Source organism: Thermobia domestica, chromosome 9, assembly GCF_964235325.1.
Source record: "Thermobia domestica chromosome 9, izTheDome1.hap1.1, whole genome shotgun sequence".
Lineage (NCBI taxonomy): Eukaryota > Metazoa > Arthropoda > Insecta > Zygentoma > Lepismatidae > Thermobia > Thermobia domestica.
Window position 1 is genome coordinate 7009083 of NC_137462.1, and position 22819 is coordinate 7031901.

General features: G+C 37.6%; 1 protein-coding gene across 1 annotated transcript in view; it reads left to right on the forward strand.

Moving 5' to 3' along the window:
- The window catches only part of Lis-1 (LisH and WD40 domain-containing Lis-1), a 185869-nt gene extending 173464 nt beyond the window's left edge, over positions 1-12405 (forward strand). The window contains 2 exon segments of the mRNA XM_081770535.1: positions 582-777; positions 7616-12405. Of these exon segments, the coding sequence (XP_081626661.1) occupies positions 582-777; positions 7616-7689 (270 nt within the window). The 3' untranslated portion in view covers positions 7690-12405.
- The last annotated feature ends 10414 nt before the right edge of the window (positions 12406-22819 follow it).

The window sequence follows — 22819 nt, forward strand, 5'->3', positions numbered from 1 at the left end:
AATAAGATGCATCATTATCGTTTTGTATATTGTGAGTTTCAAATTCTTTGACACAATTCGCGATGACAAAAAGATTTTGAACTGAACAATAATGTGTCAAGAGGGAATATCCTGCTTTTAGTCGACATTTAATTTCTTCGTGAATATGATTTTGGTCTGTTAATATTAATCCTCGATATTTCAAAGTGTGCACTATGTCGAAAGTGTTATTTGATATTTTAACGCATCCATAATTTGCATTATTACGATCTCGACGTACTTCCATGTATTTAGTTTTCTGTGCATTTACTCCTAAACCCATGTCCGTGCAAGCGTTTAACAAGTCGTCTGCATTTCTTTCGAATAACATAAAGTTAATACATTGGAAAAAAATACTCTATGGCTAAGTCTTCTCTTCTGCGAATTGAAAAATATAGACTAGCTGATAACTGGTAAAGAATTAAGCAAAAGCAGTCATGGATAGCAAACCAAAAGTGTAATATCTTAACTGATTTTCTACAACTTTAACAGTTTAAATAATAAGTTTAGAATAACGTCATGTGAGATAAAATGTGTACTGATGATTTTGTTTTCTTTTGCAGGTATGGGATGTGGGCACTGGCCTTTGTCTCTTTACTTTAATTGGCCATGATAATTGGGTTCGCGGTGTGATATTCCACCCCGGTGGCAAGTATCTGGTCAGTGCCAGTGATGATAAAACGCTACGTGTATGGGACACACGCAACAAACGCTGCATGAAAACTTTAGAAGCCCACCAACATTTTTGTACTTCATTAGGTAAGGATAACAAAGAACATCTTTGTCAAATTTAGATGAGTGAATTTTCTAGATATTGATAATTTTATACAAATGAATGTGTTTGTCAGTGATTTGAATGAACATGCTGCAGTCATTGCACATTGCTGCTCTCGACACTGTTTTCTACTACATTTGCTTTTGTCATTACTTATACACGGAGCCTTCGTTTACAAGTTGAATGGCACTGTGGCTCAGTGGTAGAGCGCTCACGTGTGATGCGAGGGATCCCTGGTTTGACTCCAAACTGTTCGACAGCATCGTATCCGTGGGTTTTCTCGAGATTCTGTTTCCTCCCACATTCTCATTCCATTAATACTTTTGTAATCATTCACTATCTTCCGTCTCCTGTAGCTTACAAGGCATAATCACGGTCGGAAAAGTTAGATTTTATTTCATGTTTTTCTTTCAGAAGTTGTGTTTATACGAAGTGCACTGACCAAATAAAGAGGAAAAATTATATTTACCAATTACGACCCATTTACTCCTAAATGGATTACAGTTTCAGTATCACCGTGATACCTTTTTCAGATCCCAGTAGTTGTAAACTGAAGCCTTATGTCTTCTTACATAGTCTTATTGCCTTATTTTAACTACTTTTTCGTGCACATGGAATTTTTGTTTGTGAACCTGTTAAAACTTGATTATAATATATACCAGTGCTACACTGGAACACTACATAGGCTTCGTTGAGTATGTGACGACAAGTGTGAAGTGAAATGAAATATATATAGTTCGTAAGAATTATGTGTATAATCACTATTTCAAGATTTTACAGAAACGTAAGGGTGATTCTAAACCGTAATCCAGTTTAAAGTAAAGAGGGTGTAATTAGTGAATAGTGTTTTTCCTTGCCATTCTTACCAAATGCGCCATTTCCAAACTTTTGCTATGCGCAAAGCGCTAAGAAGACAGGTTAATATATTTATAAATCTAATGTTATATCTCAATACATAAGAGAAAAAATATAGGTATAAAATAAAGATTTTAGGAATATTATATAACTGAATAATTTGTAAATTATGTACAGTTGTGTTTTAAAATATCACAAACGTCATCCTTGTGAAGATTCTTTGCTGTACGGAGTAGAATTACGCGCATTTCATTTACCTTATTTCTATCCTCAAACTTTTGGTTGGTGGGGAGGTTGATTGTTCTAAATTCTCTCTCATGTGACGTTAATGTGTTACGCATTGGTACAGGACCTAACTGTTTAGAAATTGATCGCCAAGAAATAAAACAACAATCCTTGAAGCTCTTCCCGGGCAGGGTTTAGTTGCTAGAAGAGCATTAAAAACTTGGAATGCACTACGATAGTTCGAATTTCATTTTAAAACGTATGTCCACGTCTCATATCAACGGTGCTAAACTTTAAAAAAAAAGTTTTAATATCTGTTTTTCTCCTACTCTTTCTTGTCACCGTCCTATGTACATGACATTAATCCTTTCCTAATGTCTTTTTCTGTGGTGTCAGAATTGCCATCTTTCGCTATTTCAAACCTTTACCATTCCTCATTCCTATTATTCAAAATGCTCGGTGCATTTCGTGCCAACACCACATTTCAGAAACTTCTAGCCCACTGGTGGTAGAACAATTTTAGGCAGTAGACTGAAAGTAGCAAGATGTGTTTGTCACGGGTGTCCTGTAACCATTTATTTTATTATTATTATTCATTTCTCATCGACTCAACCTAAAAGGCAGAACCATGAGACACCCCCTCGAATATATATATATGAGGGTCACTACGAAAGTTTTGAGATACGCATTGTTGTGGCACAGTATTTGAATTCCAACAATTGCATTCGGTAGTGGTAATCAGAGCGAAGAAGCGAAGCAAGTTTCAACTCGCCTCGCTAATCGGCGTGGCCGTATCGCCTTCACTTGTTTGTTGATGTGAGCAGTATTCGGCTGTCTAGAATGGAGCTCGAAAGGGAACATCTTCGGGCAATGATCCTTTACGATTTCAAAAGTGGTTTGAACGAGACACAAAGCCTTGACCGTTTGCAGAGGGCATTTGGGGACCTTGCTCCTTCCCGTGCTACAATTTTTCGGTGGTTTTGTGAATTCAGAAGAGGCCGGACATCGCTTAAAGATGAAGAGATAGCTGCACGTCCAGCAACAGCTGTGTCAGATGAAAACATTGCCGCTGTGGAACAAATGATTCGAGAAAATCCTCGAACAACTTTCAAGGATATTGAATCTACAGTGAACATTGGATCGCCAGCAGTAACAAAAATTCTTCATGATCATCTTCGACTCAGGAAGGTTTCATCTCGTTGGGTGCCTCACACTTTGACTGAACAGCAGAAGCGCATGCGTGTGGAATAGTGTGAAGAAATGCTTGCAAGATTTGATGGAGGCAATTCTCGACACGTCTCTGACATTGTTACTGGTGATGAGACTTGGATCTATCAATTTGACCCTGAAAATAAACGCCAGTCTACAGTTTGGATCTTTCCAGACGAAAATCCACCCACGAAAGTGAAGCGACCGCGAAGTGTGGGGAAAAAGATGGTCGCAACTTTCTTCTCCAAATCTGGCCATGTTGCAACTGTTCCACTTGAAGAACAAAGGACTGTTACTGCTCAGTGGTACACCACTGTTTGCCTTATAAAAGTGTTCCAGAAGCTTCGGGAACGACGTCCAAGAACTGGATTGCGTGGGATCTTGCTTCATCATGACAACGCGTCTGCACACACGGCCAACATCACAATTCAGTTTTTAGAATCTACGGAGGTCAAACTTATGACTCATCTGCCGTATAGCCCTTGCCTGGCCCCGTGTGATTTTTTTCTGTTCCCCAGGATCAAAGATCGTATGTGTAGGAAGAGATTTTGCAGCCCTGAAGAAGCTGTAGTGGCTTACGAGAATGAACTTTCAACATTTGAAGAAAAAGACTGGCAACACTGCTTCCAAAAGTGGTTTTCAAGGATGCAAAAAGTGTGTACAGTGTAATGGTGAATAGTTTGAGAAAATGTGTTAAATTGATTTTAAGTATGTAAGTTATTTCACATCTCAAAACTTTCGTAGTGACCCTCGTATAAGATGGCTTGACAGATTCCTCGGACAGAGAAATCTATGAACATGTTAATCATTCATTCAAAAATTATTAGTAATGTAAGAAATCATATCAGGAAGGTGCATTTTTCATGCCACCCTAAATCTTTCAAATTCTTGTATATACATAGTCTTTACTCCAGTGACACTTAATGTGGGGGGATTGGAGATCTGGAGTGATGATTTAAATTCTGGTGACCTCCCGTAGGAGTGTAATGTATGAAATACACTTACATGATTGTTTAGAACGGACATCATGTTTATTACTTTAATTGAATATTTCCTCTCTCTCTCTCTCTCTCTCTCTGGGAACGTCATTTTTAGTACTGTATCACCGGATTCTTATTTTACTTCTCCCAGGGAAACGGTGGTTCAGTGATAGAGCGCTTACCTCTTGTGCGCGGGATCCCAGGCTAAGTAAGTTTGTGGTGGACAGCATCGTGACCGTGGGTTTTCTTGGGGTTCTCCTATTTCTTCTTACATTCTCATTCCAAAAATTCTTCCACCATCATTAATTTGCCTTAATCATAGTCCTCCTTAGCCTAAAGGACATAAAAAAACTGAAAAAAATAATTTTTATTTTATTATTATTTTTTTACCTCTCCTATTGTAAATATTTATGAACAATTTTTACAAAGTATTCTGATCATTTAATAATGATTTCTGTATTTCCTGTCAATTTAACAATCGCATAGAGCACAAATTTTTAGACATATTGTGAGATTCTGCATAATAATAGTATTTTTGTAAAAACAGTCAATTGACGGAAAATACAGGGCCAATCAAAAATCGTAATTAAGTTGCTGAATGTATTATTATTATTTAATTGTTTTTTAACAAAAACAAAACTTACAGTAAGAGAAATAAAAGTAAGGAACGGAGTAATACAAATGGTGCTGATGGTGTTTCATAGAGGAAGAAACTATTCCATTAAAGTAATAAACATGAAGGCATAGGATAAATTACTTTTCATACTGTATTTAGCTTGAGGGATAACTGTTTTCTATCTTGTAGCAATTGGTTGAAAGGTAAGAACGAAGTGTACGCTTCACACTTTTCACATATAATAATAATAATTTGTTAGGAGAGAAAGAAAAGAAAACAAATAATAATAGAGAGAAACCGGAGAAGACTAAGAAGATAGTTGAGCATCATAGTGCATGGAAACTTTTTCATTCTCAGCAAATGATCGGCAGAATAGACGTAAGTGGTGACGGGAAGTTTGCTTCAGTTTTCAGAGTCTATTCATTTTAATCCATTCCAAACAAGAATTCGTTCCTCTGGACCAAAATCTTTGATTCTATCATATAAGGATGTGGATCCGAATCCTTAGATCTTTTTTCTCTAATTTGATTTTCCGAAACAAGGATTCGTTTCTCTAGATCAAGTCGTCTGAAGCGTCAATATTGAATGATTCCGTCGAGGTCTCGTGTTCTCCACTCTTGATTTCCGTCCCTCATGCATGCTACTCGATTGGTAGGAAACGTTTTGAGAGGAGGGTGGGAAAAAAGTGGATAGTGGAAAGCGAAATGAGAGGAACATAACGAGGAATAATTGCTGTATTTCTACAAATACTCAGGAGATTCTGATAATATGCAAAGCCAAATACTAAAATGTCAAGAGCTAATGTCAGAACTTTTTTGCTAAATGTGCTGTTTTACTATCGTATCTGGAATGAGAACCATTTGTCAATGTTTTGGTGAGTAACTATAATCGTATCGCTGTATGAACCGTCTTCCAATCACGCACATTACCGTCTAGAGCAGAAGACATTGTGCTTGTTGACTGCTAATGACTTCATGTCCTTGAAATTACTTGGCTGTTGCCACGTCACACAAATAAGCAAAAGCTGTCCAACCAAAACAGATTGAGGAAGTTCAGAAAACATGCACTAAATTGTAACGCAGCATTAACTCTGTGTGCTTTCAGATCAGCAAGGGTAAACAAGTGGGTTAGACCAGGCAGGAAGTAAGAGCGGTGGATGTATAGCTATTTTCCAGATGGTTCGCTGGGCTTTTGTACCATGTATGCGACTTTTCAGAAGTTACTTGAGAGAAATAATAACATGGAAATAGACATGGGTGATTGATGGTGTTTCCATTGAACTCCTAAAAATCAATTTTATTTTTCGTGCAGGATTCAGATTTAATTATTATTTGTTTGCATCGACTTTGAAATGCTTGAAATATTTGTACTGTGATAGTAGTTACCTACCACACAAAGTGATTATGGTTTAGTACCAGTATGAATTATTAATTCTTATTTGTCTTGATGCAGGAAAAACAGGTCTGGTATCGTTGCACAGTTGGGCAAATGTAAAAAGAAATAAGATTATTTGCTATCTAGCTCCTTTCATCAGCAGAATGGTTGCACTATTCAAAATATTACACATTGAAGGCTAATGTTTCTAGACAGGAAGTTTTTTTTTTTAATGTTTACAAGTCTACATGTTCTCAGACATTGTGGTTGTTCGATTCCGTCAGCTGAGTCCGTCCATATGATTTATAGTTCTATTAACCGAATACACATCAACTGCACTGAATGGATTCTCATTTGATTTAGTTAGTCAAACTGCTTTCTTTCAGAGATGGATCAGTTTATTCCACTGAAGAATTTGTTTTTGTGGAACGAATTGTTCTGGAACTGCCGATCACTGCATATAGAGAATTGGTTTCTTAGTTGAGATTGTCGACAAAACGTTAGCAGTTTGAAAGCTAATGTAACACTTACGTATTTTCTCTTTCTGTCTTTCTTTCTTCCAAGTCATGTTAAGTAAAGTTTATTTTTGCGCCCACACTGGGATTTCTGTACTGCAACTGTGTAGTGTTTCATTCTCATTGTTTTACGAAGGGCGTGCAATAAGTTATCTACCTAGACAGGAAGGGAGAGGCGGGGCATAATGACACCTGATACACACTTCAAGGCCACTGTGGGGAACCCCGCTGCGCAATATAAGGTCAGTCGGAGCAATGCAATGACCGTGAGCAGTGTTTGTGTTACGCCGCACAGCAAATGTTTGTGTAACTTGTTGGATTTCTTTGAAGAGGTGTTCGATTCCCGCTGGAGGCACTCGGACAAGAAAGTGTAAAAGATTTTCAGGCCAACAATCCTGATTGAGGTTTTCCTCATTTACACCAGTCAAATGCCGGTGTGGTACCTAACTTACAGGTCCCAGACATCTTACTTCCTTCCCCTTCCCCGGATAGTGTGCTCGCCAAGGGACGTCATCCCTCCCACGTGACGGGCTAAATGGCCAAAAATGCCGAAAGCCCAGAAATCTAAATCCTTCTTTAAAGGGGCGTGGTTTCCAAGTGTTACATCATGCTCCCTACAGTCCGGACATGGCTCCTAGTGACTTATTTCCTCTTCCGAGACCTGAAGAAACACCTGCGGGAACAACGAGGTCCAACAGGCTGTTTCCCAGTGGTTCGTAGGCTATAACAGAGACATTATTTGTCTCTGGGATTTCTTCGCTGCGTACAAAGTGGCGACGGTGAATACACTTGTATGAGGACTATATCGAAAAACAATGATGATCAGGTGAGCCCATCTGCATTCCTTCCTGTCTAAGGTAGATAAGATATTGGACACTCCTCGTGTGTGAAACCTAAAAGTTAAGAACCACTGACTGTATTACTTAAAGGAAAAACCTGAAAATAAATATTCCAATATAAGATAAACAATGTTGTGTTAGTATATGTAATGACAATTATTAAATAATTTATTAACATGATTTTTTTTTTATTTTATCCACTATTTCAGATTTCCACAAGACTCATCCATTCGTGATTTCGGGAAGTGTTGATCAAACAGTGAAAGTGTGGGAATGTCGCTAAGGTTGATAATTCTTCTGATTACTTGGAAAGGACTTTTCAGCTTAGCATTAAGAATTACAGTGTTACTGTGTCCCCTAATTTATAAAAGTAAACTTAATTTGCTTGTCAGAATTATTATTTGTTTTTCCTCCATGTGTTCTCTTTAGGAAGAAATAAACTGCATCATTTTCACGTGGTGCAAACCATGGCTGGATAGTGCACATCAGTATGTATGGGGATTGCCAGAGCGCAAGCACAATTCGTTTATTCTGGGATGCCTTCAGAGAACTGGTGTAGATATGGCAAGATTTTTTTGTTGTTGTTGTTGTTGTCGGGAGGCGGGAGATAAAGTATCCAAAGATCGACTTTATTTCCTACGGGATACATTTACAAGAAGTTCGCTGTAAGCAGCTAGATCTATAACTATTCAGTTCATTACTTGAAGAGAACAAATCAACCCATAGTTCCTCACTTTCTGTGAAAATATTACCTACAAATCCATGGGTAACATGGGTTACTATTTATCTCAGAGGCTTCTTTTCCCGCCCCTCCCAATAGAGTCGCATCTAGTCGAGAGGCACACGTTTTTGACACATTTCATCATAATATCAGTTAATTGTAATCACAGTGCATTATTATTTAATGCGCTGTTTTTTTTTAAAAGGAAAGAAAAGAATAGTAAAACATAATTGTTCAGAAAACGTAAATATATTTATTTATTGTTTGGTTTAAATCAATATGTGTACTTTTTGTTACAGGTATTAGCTTTTTTAAAATATATGGGATAAGAATGACAACAGGGGAACATTTCTATTATATGTTAAGCACGTTTATTTTTGCATAAACAATGGTGAATTCACTGCATAATAATGAAAGAGGCAGACCGTCATTCTAATACATAGTCTTTGATTTGTTCTGTGCAATGTATTTAGAGTTTTATTGTATGTTTTCCTGAAATTAAAACAAAAAAATGTTACAAAATAACTACTATTGACGACATAATGGTTATAATTAAGAAAACAATGAGGAGCTGAATCTAGTAAGAATCATTAAAATAAAATGTCAGGGTGTATATTGCTTTGTGCACACACGATTGTGGTGTGTTCTCTCAAAGGCCTTGGCTTGCTAGCCACTGCTACGTTTTGCTTTCTTTCGTCCAGATATAAAAAGGGTAAAACAAAATCCCTTCTCCTATTGGCTTATTCTTTAACCATACCCCCCGTTTGAAATAATACTTAAAAAATGTGTTGTAACGTAGGAATAATCCGTATGGTAGCACATTCCAGCACGTAATCCATTCTTGCCATAATCCTAGGCGTATATGTGTATATTCCCCTGTCATTGAAACAGTTATATATTAATAGGCCTTAATGTATTCAGGTATCTTCGAAATGGGAGTACTTAGAAATTAGTTTTAAATGTAAATGAACCTTTTCGTTCGAAACTGAAATTTGTAGAGGTACTAGGCACGGTTCTAGGGTTCCAAAGTGCAATGAATTTTAACGTTGTATCTAAATAATAAAATAACTCAACTAATTTAGCTGTAGGAGAAGGGATATATGCGTGCATGTGTGTGTGTTCGTGTGTTTGGATGTGTGTGCGAGTGTGTGTACATATATATATATTATAATAATAATAATTGCTGTTCTCGTTTCATTGGACATCAGTTCTATAGTTGATGGTAAAAATAATATATATATATATAAAGGAAATCGAGTGAGTTTCCAATCGTGTCTTTCAGAAAAGGAATCTTGATAGTGCATCAATATGTATCTCTACTCTTAAAACAATGTGTATATACTTATATTATATATATATACATCGTAACAAATGAAAGAAACAAGGAGCGTACATAATTGCAAATTTGTAATATGTTAAAAAAGAGAAATGTCTGTGAAATAAATTTTGGGACGTTTATCTCCCTCCCCCGCGCACCAACTTAGGCAGGTAGTAGATTTTTCTTTTCTTTTTTAACAAGAAAACAGTGTCCAGCCTAGTCGGAGACTTAAAACAAATGATGATGACTGTTGAAAAGGGAGCGTACAGTTCCTGGAACAACTAATCAATGATGCATTTATGACATCATAAAAGTAGAATAATGTCGTGATTGGAGAAATTGTGGGAATGGGTTGACATCAGAATAGGTATGCTACAAGTGAAGGTGATTGAAGAAGCAAGCAACAGGTGTATTTTCCTGTTTTGCTGTGTATGTGTGCCAAAGATGATAACATTGATATTCAGTCAGTCGGCTACTTGATGGCTGACATTATGGAGGAGACTTGAGCTTTCTTTTTAAGTAGCTCCCTTGTACATAAGCAAAAAATGGAACGAAGTTCTGCACGTGTCACAGTATGATATGTTTCTGTTATGCACCGTTTGTGAACTTAAGTGTAAAAAAGAGAGAAAAAAAGAAACATTCCAAGTATTTATCAAGTGAAGAAAAAAAATCATAAGCTTTAGCAGCTTTTGTTCATGTATATTTGTGTTCGTATATTTAAATAGTTCACTCATAAATATTTTTTTTTTTTAAATACAAGGGAGTGATTACGGAAATGCACGATACTTGAGAGAAAGAAACTATTTTAAAAAATCCAAGAAAACTGAAAAATAGACCATCCAGGATAACTCTAAGAATTTACAGAAATAAATTAATAATTCTTAAAGGTAATTGTCCATAAATTTACGTAAGTTTTTGTTTATAGAACTTGATATGGTTTTATTTTTTATTCTTCAATGCATCCTTCTAAGATTCTGTTTCAGTCTTTTGCCTTCCTTTGATTCTGTCCTAATTTGGAGGAAGCGTCTCCAATAAACCAACCTAAAGCCATGATAAATAAATGGAGGATTCTATTCCATTCCCTTGTAAATGATATTCTTCTGTCATGAAAAGTACTGTGGGTACAAAAGGCAAAATATAAGCATAAAATCACAATAGTGATAATTGCTTTTGTTTCATGTGGTTTATCATATAAATATTTCTACTGGATTCGAATACAGAAATACTGATTTGCTACATACTTATATCTGTACTATAGAAATTTAAGGGAAAAAAGTGAGCAGATTACGCCGAAATAGGCGTTGGCAGAAAAATAATATAATAAACGATAGTGTGCCATCAGTAAAACCTGTCACTAATATTGTAAAGGTTTCAAACCCAAAATTTTGAAAAAAGAAAAAAATAGTTACAGTTGGTTGATCTATTGTCTAGAAATTTGTTGAAGAAATGAAAACTACAGTAATATAAGAAGCTTCTTCTAGGAAAATTTTAAAAAGAATTCTGAGAGTAACATGGGTTCAAAGTTAAGATTCCTTCACTTTTCTGTGTATACAGTTGTCTTGAAAGCTGTAAATATTTTTCTTCTGTTGTGTTTTCTAATTCAGTTTAATAAACTTTTTTTTTTTTTATCGCTATATCATGACAGATAATAGTAATATTCTATGACCTTGCAATACACATATAGTTAACCCGGGTAAGCTTATGTTATTTTTCTCTTGTTGAAGAATTTTTCTCTTGTATGTACATTAGATAGTGTTGAGTTTTCAATACCTTGACAATGAAGTTTCATGAAAATCAATCATTGCTTGAGGACAGCGTTGTCGTTACAAATAGTGTCCAATGATGTCACTTTAAAATCCTTTTTCGCTCTGACGGAATCGAAGAGTTTTGTGCTTGAAATCCTTGTTTACAAAGAGGAAAGAAAATTATCCTCCAAGTCATTTCAGGCCTTATTTTACTATTTATAATCATTTTTTTTTTTCCTTCAGCACCGTCCTGAATGGGTAAAATGTGTATTGCATGTACATGACAGAGTGTACATATGGGTCATCGTTTATATAGATTGATATCCCTTGTAAATCAAGGAAATCGCTAAATGAGGAAGAAAACGACTTAAATTTACACCTCTTTTATGTTGTTTAAGTCACTCTTGTTTGTCAATGTATACTAAAAATGAATGCAATGTTTGTGGAAATATTTTTTTTTTTTAGTATTATGGCGTATGTTGGTAACTTTTTTTTTTCTTAATCCATGTTAATACTTATTTCTCTGTCTATCGTCAAATATGATTACGATATTATAATTATCATTGAGTGTTTCTAACAGCGTCGTTTACTTTGTAGATATTCGAAATATTTTTCTGGTAGTAGAACCTGGAATGTTAAGATAGACTGAGTCAAAGCACGTATCTTACGTTTCGTGACAAATGAAAAAAAAGGTTGGGGTATGTCTGAAGTATTTATATATGCGTATAATATATATTCATAAAGAAAAATCCTAAGTACTTTGAAATGTACAAGGTAATGTGGATGACTTTGGATCAACACTGTTGTATATAGTTTGCCATTCTTTACTATTGCATCGTATGAATGATGTGGAGAAGTTAATAAACTCCTGCTTTTTGTATGAGAGATAAGTGCAACAGGATGCTAGGCACTCCTTCATGTAACTCCATAATGCATAAAATGTCCTGTTAGCTTTTTCAATTGCTATCTTATCCATCCTTCCTTCTAGTTTCAACATTGAAGAGAGAATTAATTGTTGTACAATGTTTAGCTTATCTTACATTACATTACATACAGACAGACAAAAAATGTATACTAGAGTATACAGTGTCAATAATTGCTATGTTTTAGGTTAGAAAAATTTAAGAAAACAAAACTTGTAATTGTGTACACATTATACTGTTGTTTGCAATGTGAAAAACAGCTGAAATCAAATTAAAGTCTGCCTAATAGTAACGTGGTGTATTTACTTGATCCGTTACCTACCCTAACTTTTCTTGTCGAATATCAAATGGGTACGTACAGCTTGTTCTTACATTAACAACACGTACGTGTGTGTGTGTGTGTATGAGAGAGAGAGAGAGTCAGTCAGTCAGTCAAAATGAAGACCTTTATGAGTCAGGTCACACACAACTATTCTATGTTGATTTAGCGTGCGCACCTTTTGGTGCCGGAGACCCAAGTTCGATTCCCAGTGGGAGCTCAAGTTAAGTTGCAAGTCCACGTATTATATAACCTCGGTATTGAAAGAGAAGCTAAACTCCAGTCTAACCAACTATTTTAGATTGATAATAAGTATGAGAGGCAGTCAAAGGAAAACTGAATACACGCGAAAAAATACCAGTGCAGTGTTTTTTTTATTCAAAAGTAATTGCCAGACGTGGGAATTTTAATACATTTACCTGCTGGAAGACGAAACGATCAATTCCAGTCTTGGAGGAGTTGTTGCTCACAGTTCCACAACCTCACTCACTCTCGCACTTCCTCGCCCGACTGAAATCGACGTCCACGAATGCGTCTTTCTTCAGGTCATCAAAAATCACAAGGGCAAGATCTGGGCTGTACGAAAGATGTTGGTGTTTTCCAGCCAAAGCTCTGAAGTGTACCCCACACCAGATTGGCAGTATGGGGATGGCTATTCTATTCCGTCCGATAGCATTCCAGGACGCTTTGACTTTATGGCGCGGCTCAGTTTCTGTAAAGAGTTCTCATATCGCTTCGTATTTATTGTGGCCCCACGGTCGAGGAAATCAAAAAGGCAGAGGCCCCCTGCAATCGAAGGAGGTCATCATGACTTCAGCGGAACTTGTGCGAACAGCTTTGGATTTTTTTGGCGGGGGAGAATTCGGGTGTTCCCGTTGTTGGCTTGGCCGTTTGCTCTCGGGCTCAAAATGGTGGTACCACGTTTCGTCCCCTGTGACAGAAACGCACACTTTTCCTCGTGGTACCGGTGCAAATGCATCAGACAAGAAGCCATTCTGTTAATCTTTTGTCCCTACGTCAGTTGATGTGGAACACACTTCGCACAAATTTTTCGAAATTGCAAGTGTTCTTTGCTAATAATATGCATGGAGCCATGGCTAATTCCAACCAGAATGAATACTAATTGCTTCTTCTGTGATTCGTCGGTTTTCACGGATAAGACCATCGATCCGCGCAGTCATATCAGGGGTAGTGGCTCGATGAGCCTGTCATGGACGCGAATCGTCTTGCAGTGATGTGCATCCTTCTCGGAATATTTTATGCCACTCCTCTACACTCGTCAGTGACGTACAGTCTTCGCCATACACAGCAGACACGCGACGATGAGTTCCACGTGTTCCAATACCCTCAGCCACCAAAAAACGAACCACACCTCTTTTATTTTTACTTGCCTCCATTTCTAATGCTGGACGAACACACTTTTCACTATGTTCCCTATAGAGCAATAAACGAACAATTGTGTGTACCTGTGAGTTGTCTCCTCCCGAGAAATTGCAGTATCGATAAGTAACTGCAGTGTCCAGCTTTTGCGAGAAATTTGGTGTATGTTCGGTTTTCATTTGATTGCTCCTCACAATTTAAACGTTGGTTATAATATCCAAATCATTAAATTCACAAGACTCGTATACACCATTAAAGACTCAAGCCCTGGAAAGCTCATGGATTATATATATATATATATATATATATATATATATATATATATATATATATATATAAACATTAATAAGCTATTAGAATGTAATAGTTTCATCGGATGAGGTTTGGTTCTATTGTCCTCAAGTTTATATATATCTGACCAGGAAATAATACAGGTTGTTCAGCCTACGTTTGGCCGATTTCGTTTCTTCCCCCTCCCGGGCAGAATGGACTCACTCACCTGGCTCGTGGCGTCCTGCAGTGTTGTGCAGTGGCTTCCTGGGAACGGGGTTGTTTTTTCCGTGCGGACGACAATAACGCACAAAACAGGACCATTGTTGTGAGTGTTGTGTTAAATTTGTTTCCAAGTGTGTGGGTTTCCGCTCTGTGACTAAAAATGCCGCCCACTTTAGTGTTTCTGTCATTAGAAAACAGTGCAAGAAGAATGGTTGCAACATCAGTTTAAGCGGAATAAAAAATGTTATTAAAAAGTACAAGGGCAACGAAGCTCCACCATTTGGATCACCAACGAAGTTGCCTAGGAAGCGGGAATGCACCAAGGCCACCTCCACCATGCAGAGGAAACTTCGCAAAATGGCAATGCAAGAAAATCCGCCAACACAAAGGTGTATGGCTAATCGTCTTGATGTGTCTTTGGGGACTGTGGGCCGGACGTTACACCATCAACTCAAGCTGGAAAAAGTCATGAAGCTCGCGGCCATCTTCTCACGGATACCCATCAAAAGAAACGAAAGTGTAACGCCCGGAAGCTGTACGAACGGCATCTGGCAAAACAAAGGTGGATGTACGTCGTAACGCTCGATGAAGCATGGATTTACCTTTCAGACTGCGGCAAACCGAGAACCATCATGTACCGAGAGAAAGGCGCCAAGAACTTCAGAAGGTGGGTCCGTGTCTGTAAAGAATCCTTCCCAAAAGGATTCATGGTCGTTACTGGCTACTGTTACCGAGGTAAACTAAGATTCGTAGGGTGGCGAAGAACTGCAAAATAAATTCGCAGTATTTTCAGGAGCAGATCATGCGGCCGATCTACGAGCATGAGATTCCAACAATGTACGGAAATGACGCCAATCTTTTGCGCATTCACATGGACAAGGCCTCATCACATACCTCACGATCGTCCCTCGCATTCTACAGAGAGATGGAGGAGGCAAGTGGTATACAGGTGATACCTTTCAATGAGGTACCTGTTAAATCTCCAGATGCAAGTCCTATGGACTATTATGGATTTGGATTGCTGAAGCGGGCTTTGGGAAAACTTCATGTGACAACTGTGGAAGGACTTTGGAAAGCTATGCAAAGGGAATGGCACAAGATTAACCTCCCAGTTCTTCAGAGAAGCCTATTACAGTGGAAATTATGCTGTCGGGCTATTGTTAGGAACCAAAGGAAACACATCGAGCACTTACGGACCTGGCGCCATGGATTCTTCTAAATTTTTAGGTAAGTCGAAATTGGCCAAATGTAGACTGAACAACCTCTGTACAAGCATAATTACAACACTTCAACAATACACTACGAGGCATTTGGCTAAAACGCTTCGTTTGAAAGGAAGGGGAAAGAAGTACGAATAAAACAAAAGATAAATTAAATGAGAAGTATCCAGGCACTCTAAGATTGAAGCATTTTAGTGAAAGCGCGCTCAGTGTACAATGGTACTATTTGATCATGTTTTCAGTATTTACTGATAATTCCTATTTCTCGCTAGATAAAAATACTGGTGACAAGATACAGACCAATACAACAAAAGGTTTCTCTGTTCCTTACTTTCTTATAATACAAGAGATTGTTTAGGATTAATGAGATCTTTGTGATCATAGTGTAATGCATCTTCATCGTTAAAAGTAATAATTGCTAAGAAAAATGCCAGATTTCCTAAGACTCCGTGAACACTTTATGTATCAGCTGATGATTTGTTGTGGAAACGTTCTAGGAAGTTTTCAAAGAAAAAACAAATGAGATTTGCACATGAACACTGTTTAACGGTACATATTCAATTATCAAAGCTACGAGGGCCGTTCGGAAAGTAACTTCCTATTAGTTAAAAAAAAAATACAGAAGTAAATAAGAATTTTATTATATAATCCGAAAACAACTACTTTGCTTTATTTTTCAGCATAGTTTCCATAAACATTCAAGCACTTAACTCAGCACTAGCCTAGAAATTCCATCAGCGTATTAAAAACTCCCGCCTGTGCCTTGAGTAAGCCTGTGACCGCACCTTGCAGCTCATCATCACCAAAGCGCTGAAATCCAAGCTGGAAATTCATCGGAAAACTCCGAGATTGTGAAACGTCGATTTTCACGAACTTTTCCATCAATTTTCTGAACGAGTTCATCAGTGAGCACTGATGATGGCCTGCCACTCCTCTCTTCGCCATGAATGTTTGTTCGTCCACTTTTAAATAAACGAACCCATTCACGAACAACTCTTTCATTCATCACACTTGGTCCATACATGGCACAAAGTTCCCGATGACTAATTGCTGCTGAATATTGTTTTGCCGTAAGAAAACGTATAAGAGCTCGCAACTCTCACTTGGCGGGGTTTTCTATTGCAGCACAAATTTTGAGACGCTACAAAAGTGGAAATAGTAATCACAGGCCCGCAACTAGGGTTTCTGTCACCCGGGGCAAACACACAATTCGGCGCCCCCCCCCCCCCCCAAGGTTTAGTCAAAAAGTATCACTTATAGATTGCAACTGTAAATAACATTCTTAATGAAACCAGTTATATCGAGTTTTAAGTACTTTAACCCTCCAATACGCGCGCGGGCTACCATTGTAACCCAGCGTTTTTATTTTCCTTGCCGCAAAGTAATTCGAGATGATAACTCAAAGGGTTCTGTGTACCTTTCTATCAACTATCATTCTGCGTGTTTAGGGTGTGGTCAAACGTAAAATCGAAAGGATCTCATTGTTATTCTGTTTGAAAGTTTCATGGGCTACATCTGTAGCCCGCGAGACTATTGATGTCACGGGTGTTCCAAAGCGTCAGTTTTTTCATTATAGTTTGAGTGTTGATCAGATGGTCAATGAGTTTGCAAAATGCCAATTCTGATGAGAAATGTTTTTAAAACCAATATTTACGATCCAAAATCATTGAGAACATAACAATGCAACAATGAAAAGCTTATTTTTATTTCTGTAAATTTTTCGGTGTAATCCTTTGATGTGGAGAAAAGAAGAAAACTTTCCATCAACAATGAAGCACACAAGAACTCCACACTATATTGTTATGTGTACCTCTCGAACTTGAGCACTTTCTGTACCTTTCGGGCACCTTTCTGTATACTTTCTCTTTCTGTATATATGCACCTCTAAGGTGCACACAAGTGATAGAAAAAACTGATTCGAGCAAAGCATCTCTCTTTACAGTGCATTAACTAGAAAGTTCATTAAATATGAAAGAAATTGCTTCATAAAATATTAATAAATAGATCAAGATATTTAGATTATTTAATGTATAGTAAATACAGGCACGTAGCCAAGGGGGGTCCGGACCTCCCCCCTTCGAGACCAGAAATGAAAAAATTAAGGAAGGATTAAACGAAATGAAATGAGAAAAAGAAGAATCGGCGTTAAAAATTAAAAAAAAAAAAACTACAGAAAGCTTTTGGTTACTCTTTTTTAAGAGGAGATATGTATTACTTGCAATACATGGTGGCGAGGTGAGTGGGATATCCTGAAAGAGTCAGGGAACTTGAAATTTCCGGAAGTTACGCAATTCTTAGAATTTCTGCTACTAGTCAGGGAGATTTCAAGCTTCTGAAAGCATAACGCCAGTTATGTAACAGCGTGGACATTTTTTATCATAATTTTTCGTCACTGCATCCTTGCAGTATCAAACATGTTATTTCAAAAACAATTTTCTATTACTCCATTAACCTGTCATTTGGAATAAACAGTAGTTGAAGGAATGATAAAAACAAAAATTTATGTGAAAAGAAAGTTCTGTTAACATTTGATTCAACAGAGAAAGGAACGCAAATATTGTAAAATATTTTACAAGACATTATTGAGTTTGTACACTCATGTCCAAAATTATTGTCGCATGTCTATAAATATGCTGTTGTAGCAGTATAATTTGATAACGAATTCGCCCGGTATTTCTTACAATGTTAGTATGTGTATAATCAGCAAAGACATGTATGTAGAAAATTTCATGTCAAAAGAGCAGTAAATAGGAACAATGAAACAAAAATAAAACTTTCTTGTCCATTTAGCAACATTTCGGTTTACTCACTCTAATTTTCGTATTTATAGTGCTTTTCATATGAAATTTACCACAAATGGGGTCTATACATTTCCCGATTATACACATGGTATCAGTATTAAAAGTACCCTGCAAAACCATTATCAAATTATATTCTTAAAAGAAGACAGTCATAAATATGCGACAATCATTTTGGACATGAGTGTACTTTTATAATAGTGAATATGTAGTTTTTATAATAGTTGAGGTCGTAATGAAAGGAAAACTGTTATATTTGAATGAACAGAGGAAGAATGTAAATATTGTAAAATCATTTTCAATACGTTTTTCTTAATTATTATTTTACTCGAGATTTCTTCGTATTTGTTATTAAAATACCAACTTATCCTCATTTTATTGTCCTAAGAAACCAATACATGTTGATAGTAAAGTAGTTTAGATTGATTGGGCCTTCAGTGTTTCATGTCACGCCCCCCCCCCCCCCCCCCGTTACGAAATCCTGGCTAATGAACCAGTATATGATCCAGTAAAATAGTTTAGAATGATCGAGCCCCTGGTGCGATGACCACAGTATTTCATGTCACGGACCCCCCCCTTCACGAAATCCTGGCTACGTGCCTGAGTAAATATTATACATTATAAACGATTAATGTAAAAAAATGATTGAAATTAACAATAAAGCATAATAAAGCATAAGTTGGACTGATAGATAACAATTCAAAATGCCTTGAAGAGCTCTCAAGCAAAACTAATAGATAAAGCTTCATACAGCCTTCACTCGCAAAATCTCTTGGTAGGCGTACAAGAAACAATTAAATACACCGAGGCGTGTAAATTATCTTTTCCGCCACAAAACTGCCCTCTAGTTTAAAAACATTACAGCAATTGCGTAACATTACAGGGGGCGCGTCTGAGCTAAACTCTTCAACCATCAGCAAGCAACAAAAATCGGGAACTTTTCGCCTCCGCCCCTATTGATAACAGCATTTTAAACTTCAGAGCTGTTCTCAATGGAATTATACAAACAAACAGCTCCTTGTGGTAGGAAAAGGAAAGGGGGCGGATTCTCTGTGGTCGCCAAAGGGAACAAATGCATGCAATATTAGGTTTTTAATGTATGACATTACACCTATTTAGATGAGACTCTCTCTCTCTCTCTCTCTCTCTCTCTCTATATATATATATATATATATATATATATATATATATATATATATATATATATATATATATATATATATATATATATATATATATAACTTTTGATTTCTTTTAACCTCTAGAATAAGTTCCTCAAGGGAAAGGGTGCGATTTTTAAAACAATTGATATATCTTCTTTCCGGCGCCCCCTCCAACCACGCGCCCGGAGCACGTGCCCCCTCTGCCCCCCCCTAGTTGCGGCCCTGAGTAATCAGACAACCTTCACCCTACCACGGCTGGATGTAAGTTGATCTACCGTGCGTTTGTGCAAAGATGATAGCGTCCCCTCACTACTTTACGCACAATAATTAATCGGAGGCTACTTACCGAATGCACCTCGTACTTACCTTTATTCTATGATACTATTAGCGTTTAATGCAAGTAGTTTTGTCCAAAGATGAGACGTATATCACAATCCGTAGATCTCACTGAATAGAACAAGTTTAAAACCTCATGCGTTTTCGGAAAAAAAAAAGATAGTCATTTTACAAACCGAAAATTTATACTGCAAGAGAATCACGCAATCTATTGGAGTAGTGCTGATTACTAAAATCTACCCTTCTGAAACTTCATTATGGCATTAGCAGGATAATGACATATAGTATGGTTGATTAATTTATAAATGTTATTGCTTAATTCGAGTTGCCAAAATTAACAAATAACAAAATCTGGAGCCGTACGTTAAAAATCGTAATTCTTTCACTATGCTATTGGTCCTAAGTCACAACAAACAAAAAAAAAAAAAAAAAAACGAAACCACTTGGCATAACGGCCCATTTCTTAGTCTAAGACTGCTCCAGCGCCATCTGCTAGCGACCGGCTGAACTACGTCCAGTCTAGCGGCGACACCCTGTCCCTAACAGGCACATCAGGAGCTCTTTAGACCTAGGGCTGTCACATCTTGTTTTCACGTGTCTCCCCAGTTTGCTTCACGACTCTTGGTGGACACCGAAAAGTGGGAAGCATCGGCCGGGAATCCACGTGAATCCAACGCACTAACCACTAGCATACGGTGCTCCGTACCTAAGTCACAGCTATAGTGTGAAAATCATGTGTTGTACTTTCACATACGTACTTTTGCAAATTAGTTTTTCAGATTAAAAGCTCCCTTTGGAATTTTTCTTCAGTGTTGACTCACCAAATTGGAAGGAAAACAAATGCCCATATAGTATGTTGCTTTGACAGAAAAGGAGTATTCGTGTATTTGTACCTTCCAATTTGATCAGTCAAGACTGAAAGAAAAGCTCAAGGTAGGTAGTAACGTTAAATAAGGAACTAATTCACAAGTGAATGCAGTTTCGTCTCGTGTTCATTGTTCGTTTATAATTTAATTGAGTTTAATTACTTACGTTACGCATATTACAATTGAAGGGCTCTTTGCACTAGCAAGGTAAGTGGAGTTCCCTCGATTCCTGATAAAACAGAAAAAGGCGTGTGGACTTATCTTGCTTTTTCGTTGTGTTTAGTGTGTATTCGAAGCGTCAGTTGTGAGTACATGAGTATTAACCAGTATCGAGTCGCCGTTTCACGGTGGCTCAGTGGTAGAGCGTTCACCTCTGATGCGTGGGGTCCCTGGTCTGATCCCAGCTCGTGCCAGGTGGGCTTTGTGGTGGACAAACAACCGTGTTTGTAGGTTTTCTCTGGGTTCTCCCGTTTCCTCCCATTGTATTCATTCCACCATTGCATTCATTTCTCATCATCACCGTCTTCTTTAGTGTAGCCGGCAGTGGGGTGTTAAACTGAAATATTTTCTTTGATTTTATTTTCGAATAATGCTTCCCGATGCGGGTAACAGAGGGTGCCACTATCCGCAGCCAGTGACGCAAGCACTGGTAGATGCGAGGAGGCGACGGGACATGTGTGTGTAACTTTGTTTTGCAAGAGTCGGTTCGAAGACACATTGTTCCGAAATAGACAAAATCGAAGAATGATAGAAGTGGAAGGGACGAAAGAGAAAGGAAAATCGTGACCTCTGACAAAGAAATGTAGCAAAATCAAGGCGAAGTGCGGTAAGTTTTATTTGTTTCCCCAATGTTAATGTGGAAATTAAAACAGTACTGTCAAAAATCCGGATTTGGAGAAATGAGGATTTTAAGAAGTCCGAATTTCGGATTTCAGATGTCAAATTTGAAAATCCAAATCCTGATTTCAAATCGGAATCCGGTTTTCGGATTTACAAAAAAATCAGGAAGGGGAGAGGTGGAAACGGCCTTTAAAGGTGCAAATATGTAGATAAAATAACTATTATTAAAAACGAATGTGAAGATCTCTTTCTTTGTATAAGAGCTATATAAATATACAAACATACTTCGGGGATTCCGGGCTATTGTTTTTTTTTGGGGGGGGGGGGATCGGGCAAGGGCGTCGTAAGTAATCCAAAAACGGGAAGAACTCTAAAAATTAATACTAACGGGTTCAAATGAAACTTACACAGGTTTATAGCGAGGTCTACTGTTGGAAGGAACTTTATACTAGGTTAGGTTAAAGCTGATTATGATAAATCTTTTGTTTAGCTAGGAAAACAATGCGAAGAGTACATCGGAAAGAGAGAACTGACAGTACAACAAATAGAGTTGCCTGCCAGTACTGCAAGAAAAACTGCTATGAATGTATGTCATTCAAGATGCAGAGAATAGCGTTGACATCCTTATGGGCTACAGGAGATTACAAACAGCGGAGCATTGCACTTTCTGGACTTATGGAGCGTCAAGACCCGAAGGTTAATGTTCGAAATGCCATCACACACACAAACTGCACTTGGAAGTACAAGGGAAAGGAAATTATTTTGTGTAAATCTATCTTCTGTGTGATCTTTAATGTTGATAACGGAAGGATTTAACGAATACAGAAGACGCTGGTTGGAGAGGAAAACATGGTAACTACGACATGAGCTAATCTACGTATACTGTCTGTCCATTCCCCATAAGAAAAGTCCCTACGGCCGGTAGAACACTATCCAGAGCTAAACCTGCAAGCTTTACGCCCTGCTAGATTTCTATGCTCCGTCACAGGTGACGTAAACGTTCCCACTGCATAGAAAACTTATGAGAACTATTTCAACCAATACGTAGATTTCAGCTTTTCGGTGCCACGTACTGATGTGTAATGTTTGTTTTGAGAGCTACCTGTAAGATGTCGAAACTCCAGATGTCACTCTGCACAAACAAAGTAAAGCAATACAAAATGCTGAAAGACAAGCTGTTAAGGTCAGAGTGGTCTGTCAGTTTGGAATTCGATTACACACAAAACTTGCCCCTTTCCAAGCTACCGGTTGCGGATTAGTTCTACAAACGCCTCTTGGGACTGTATCTG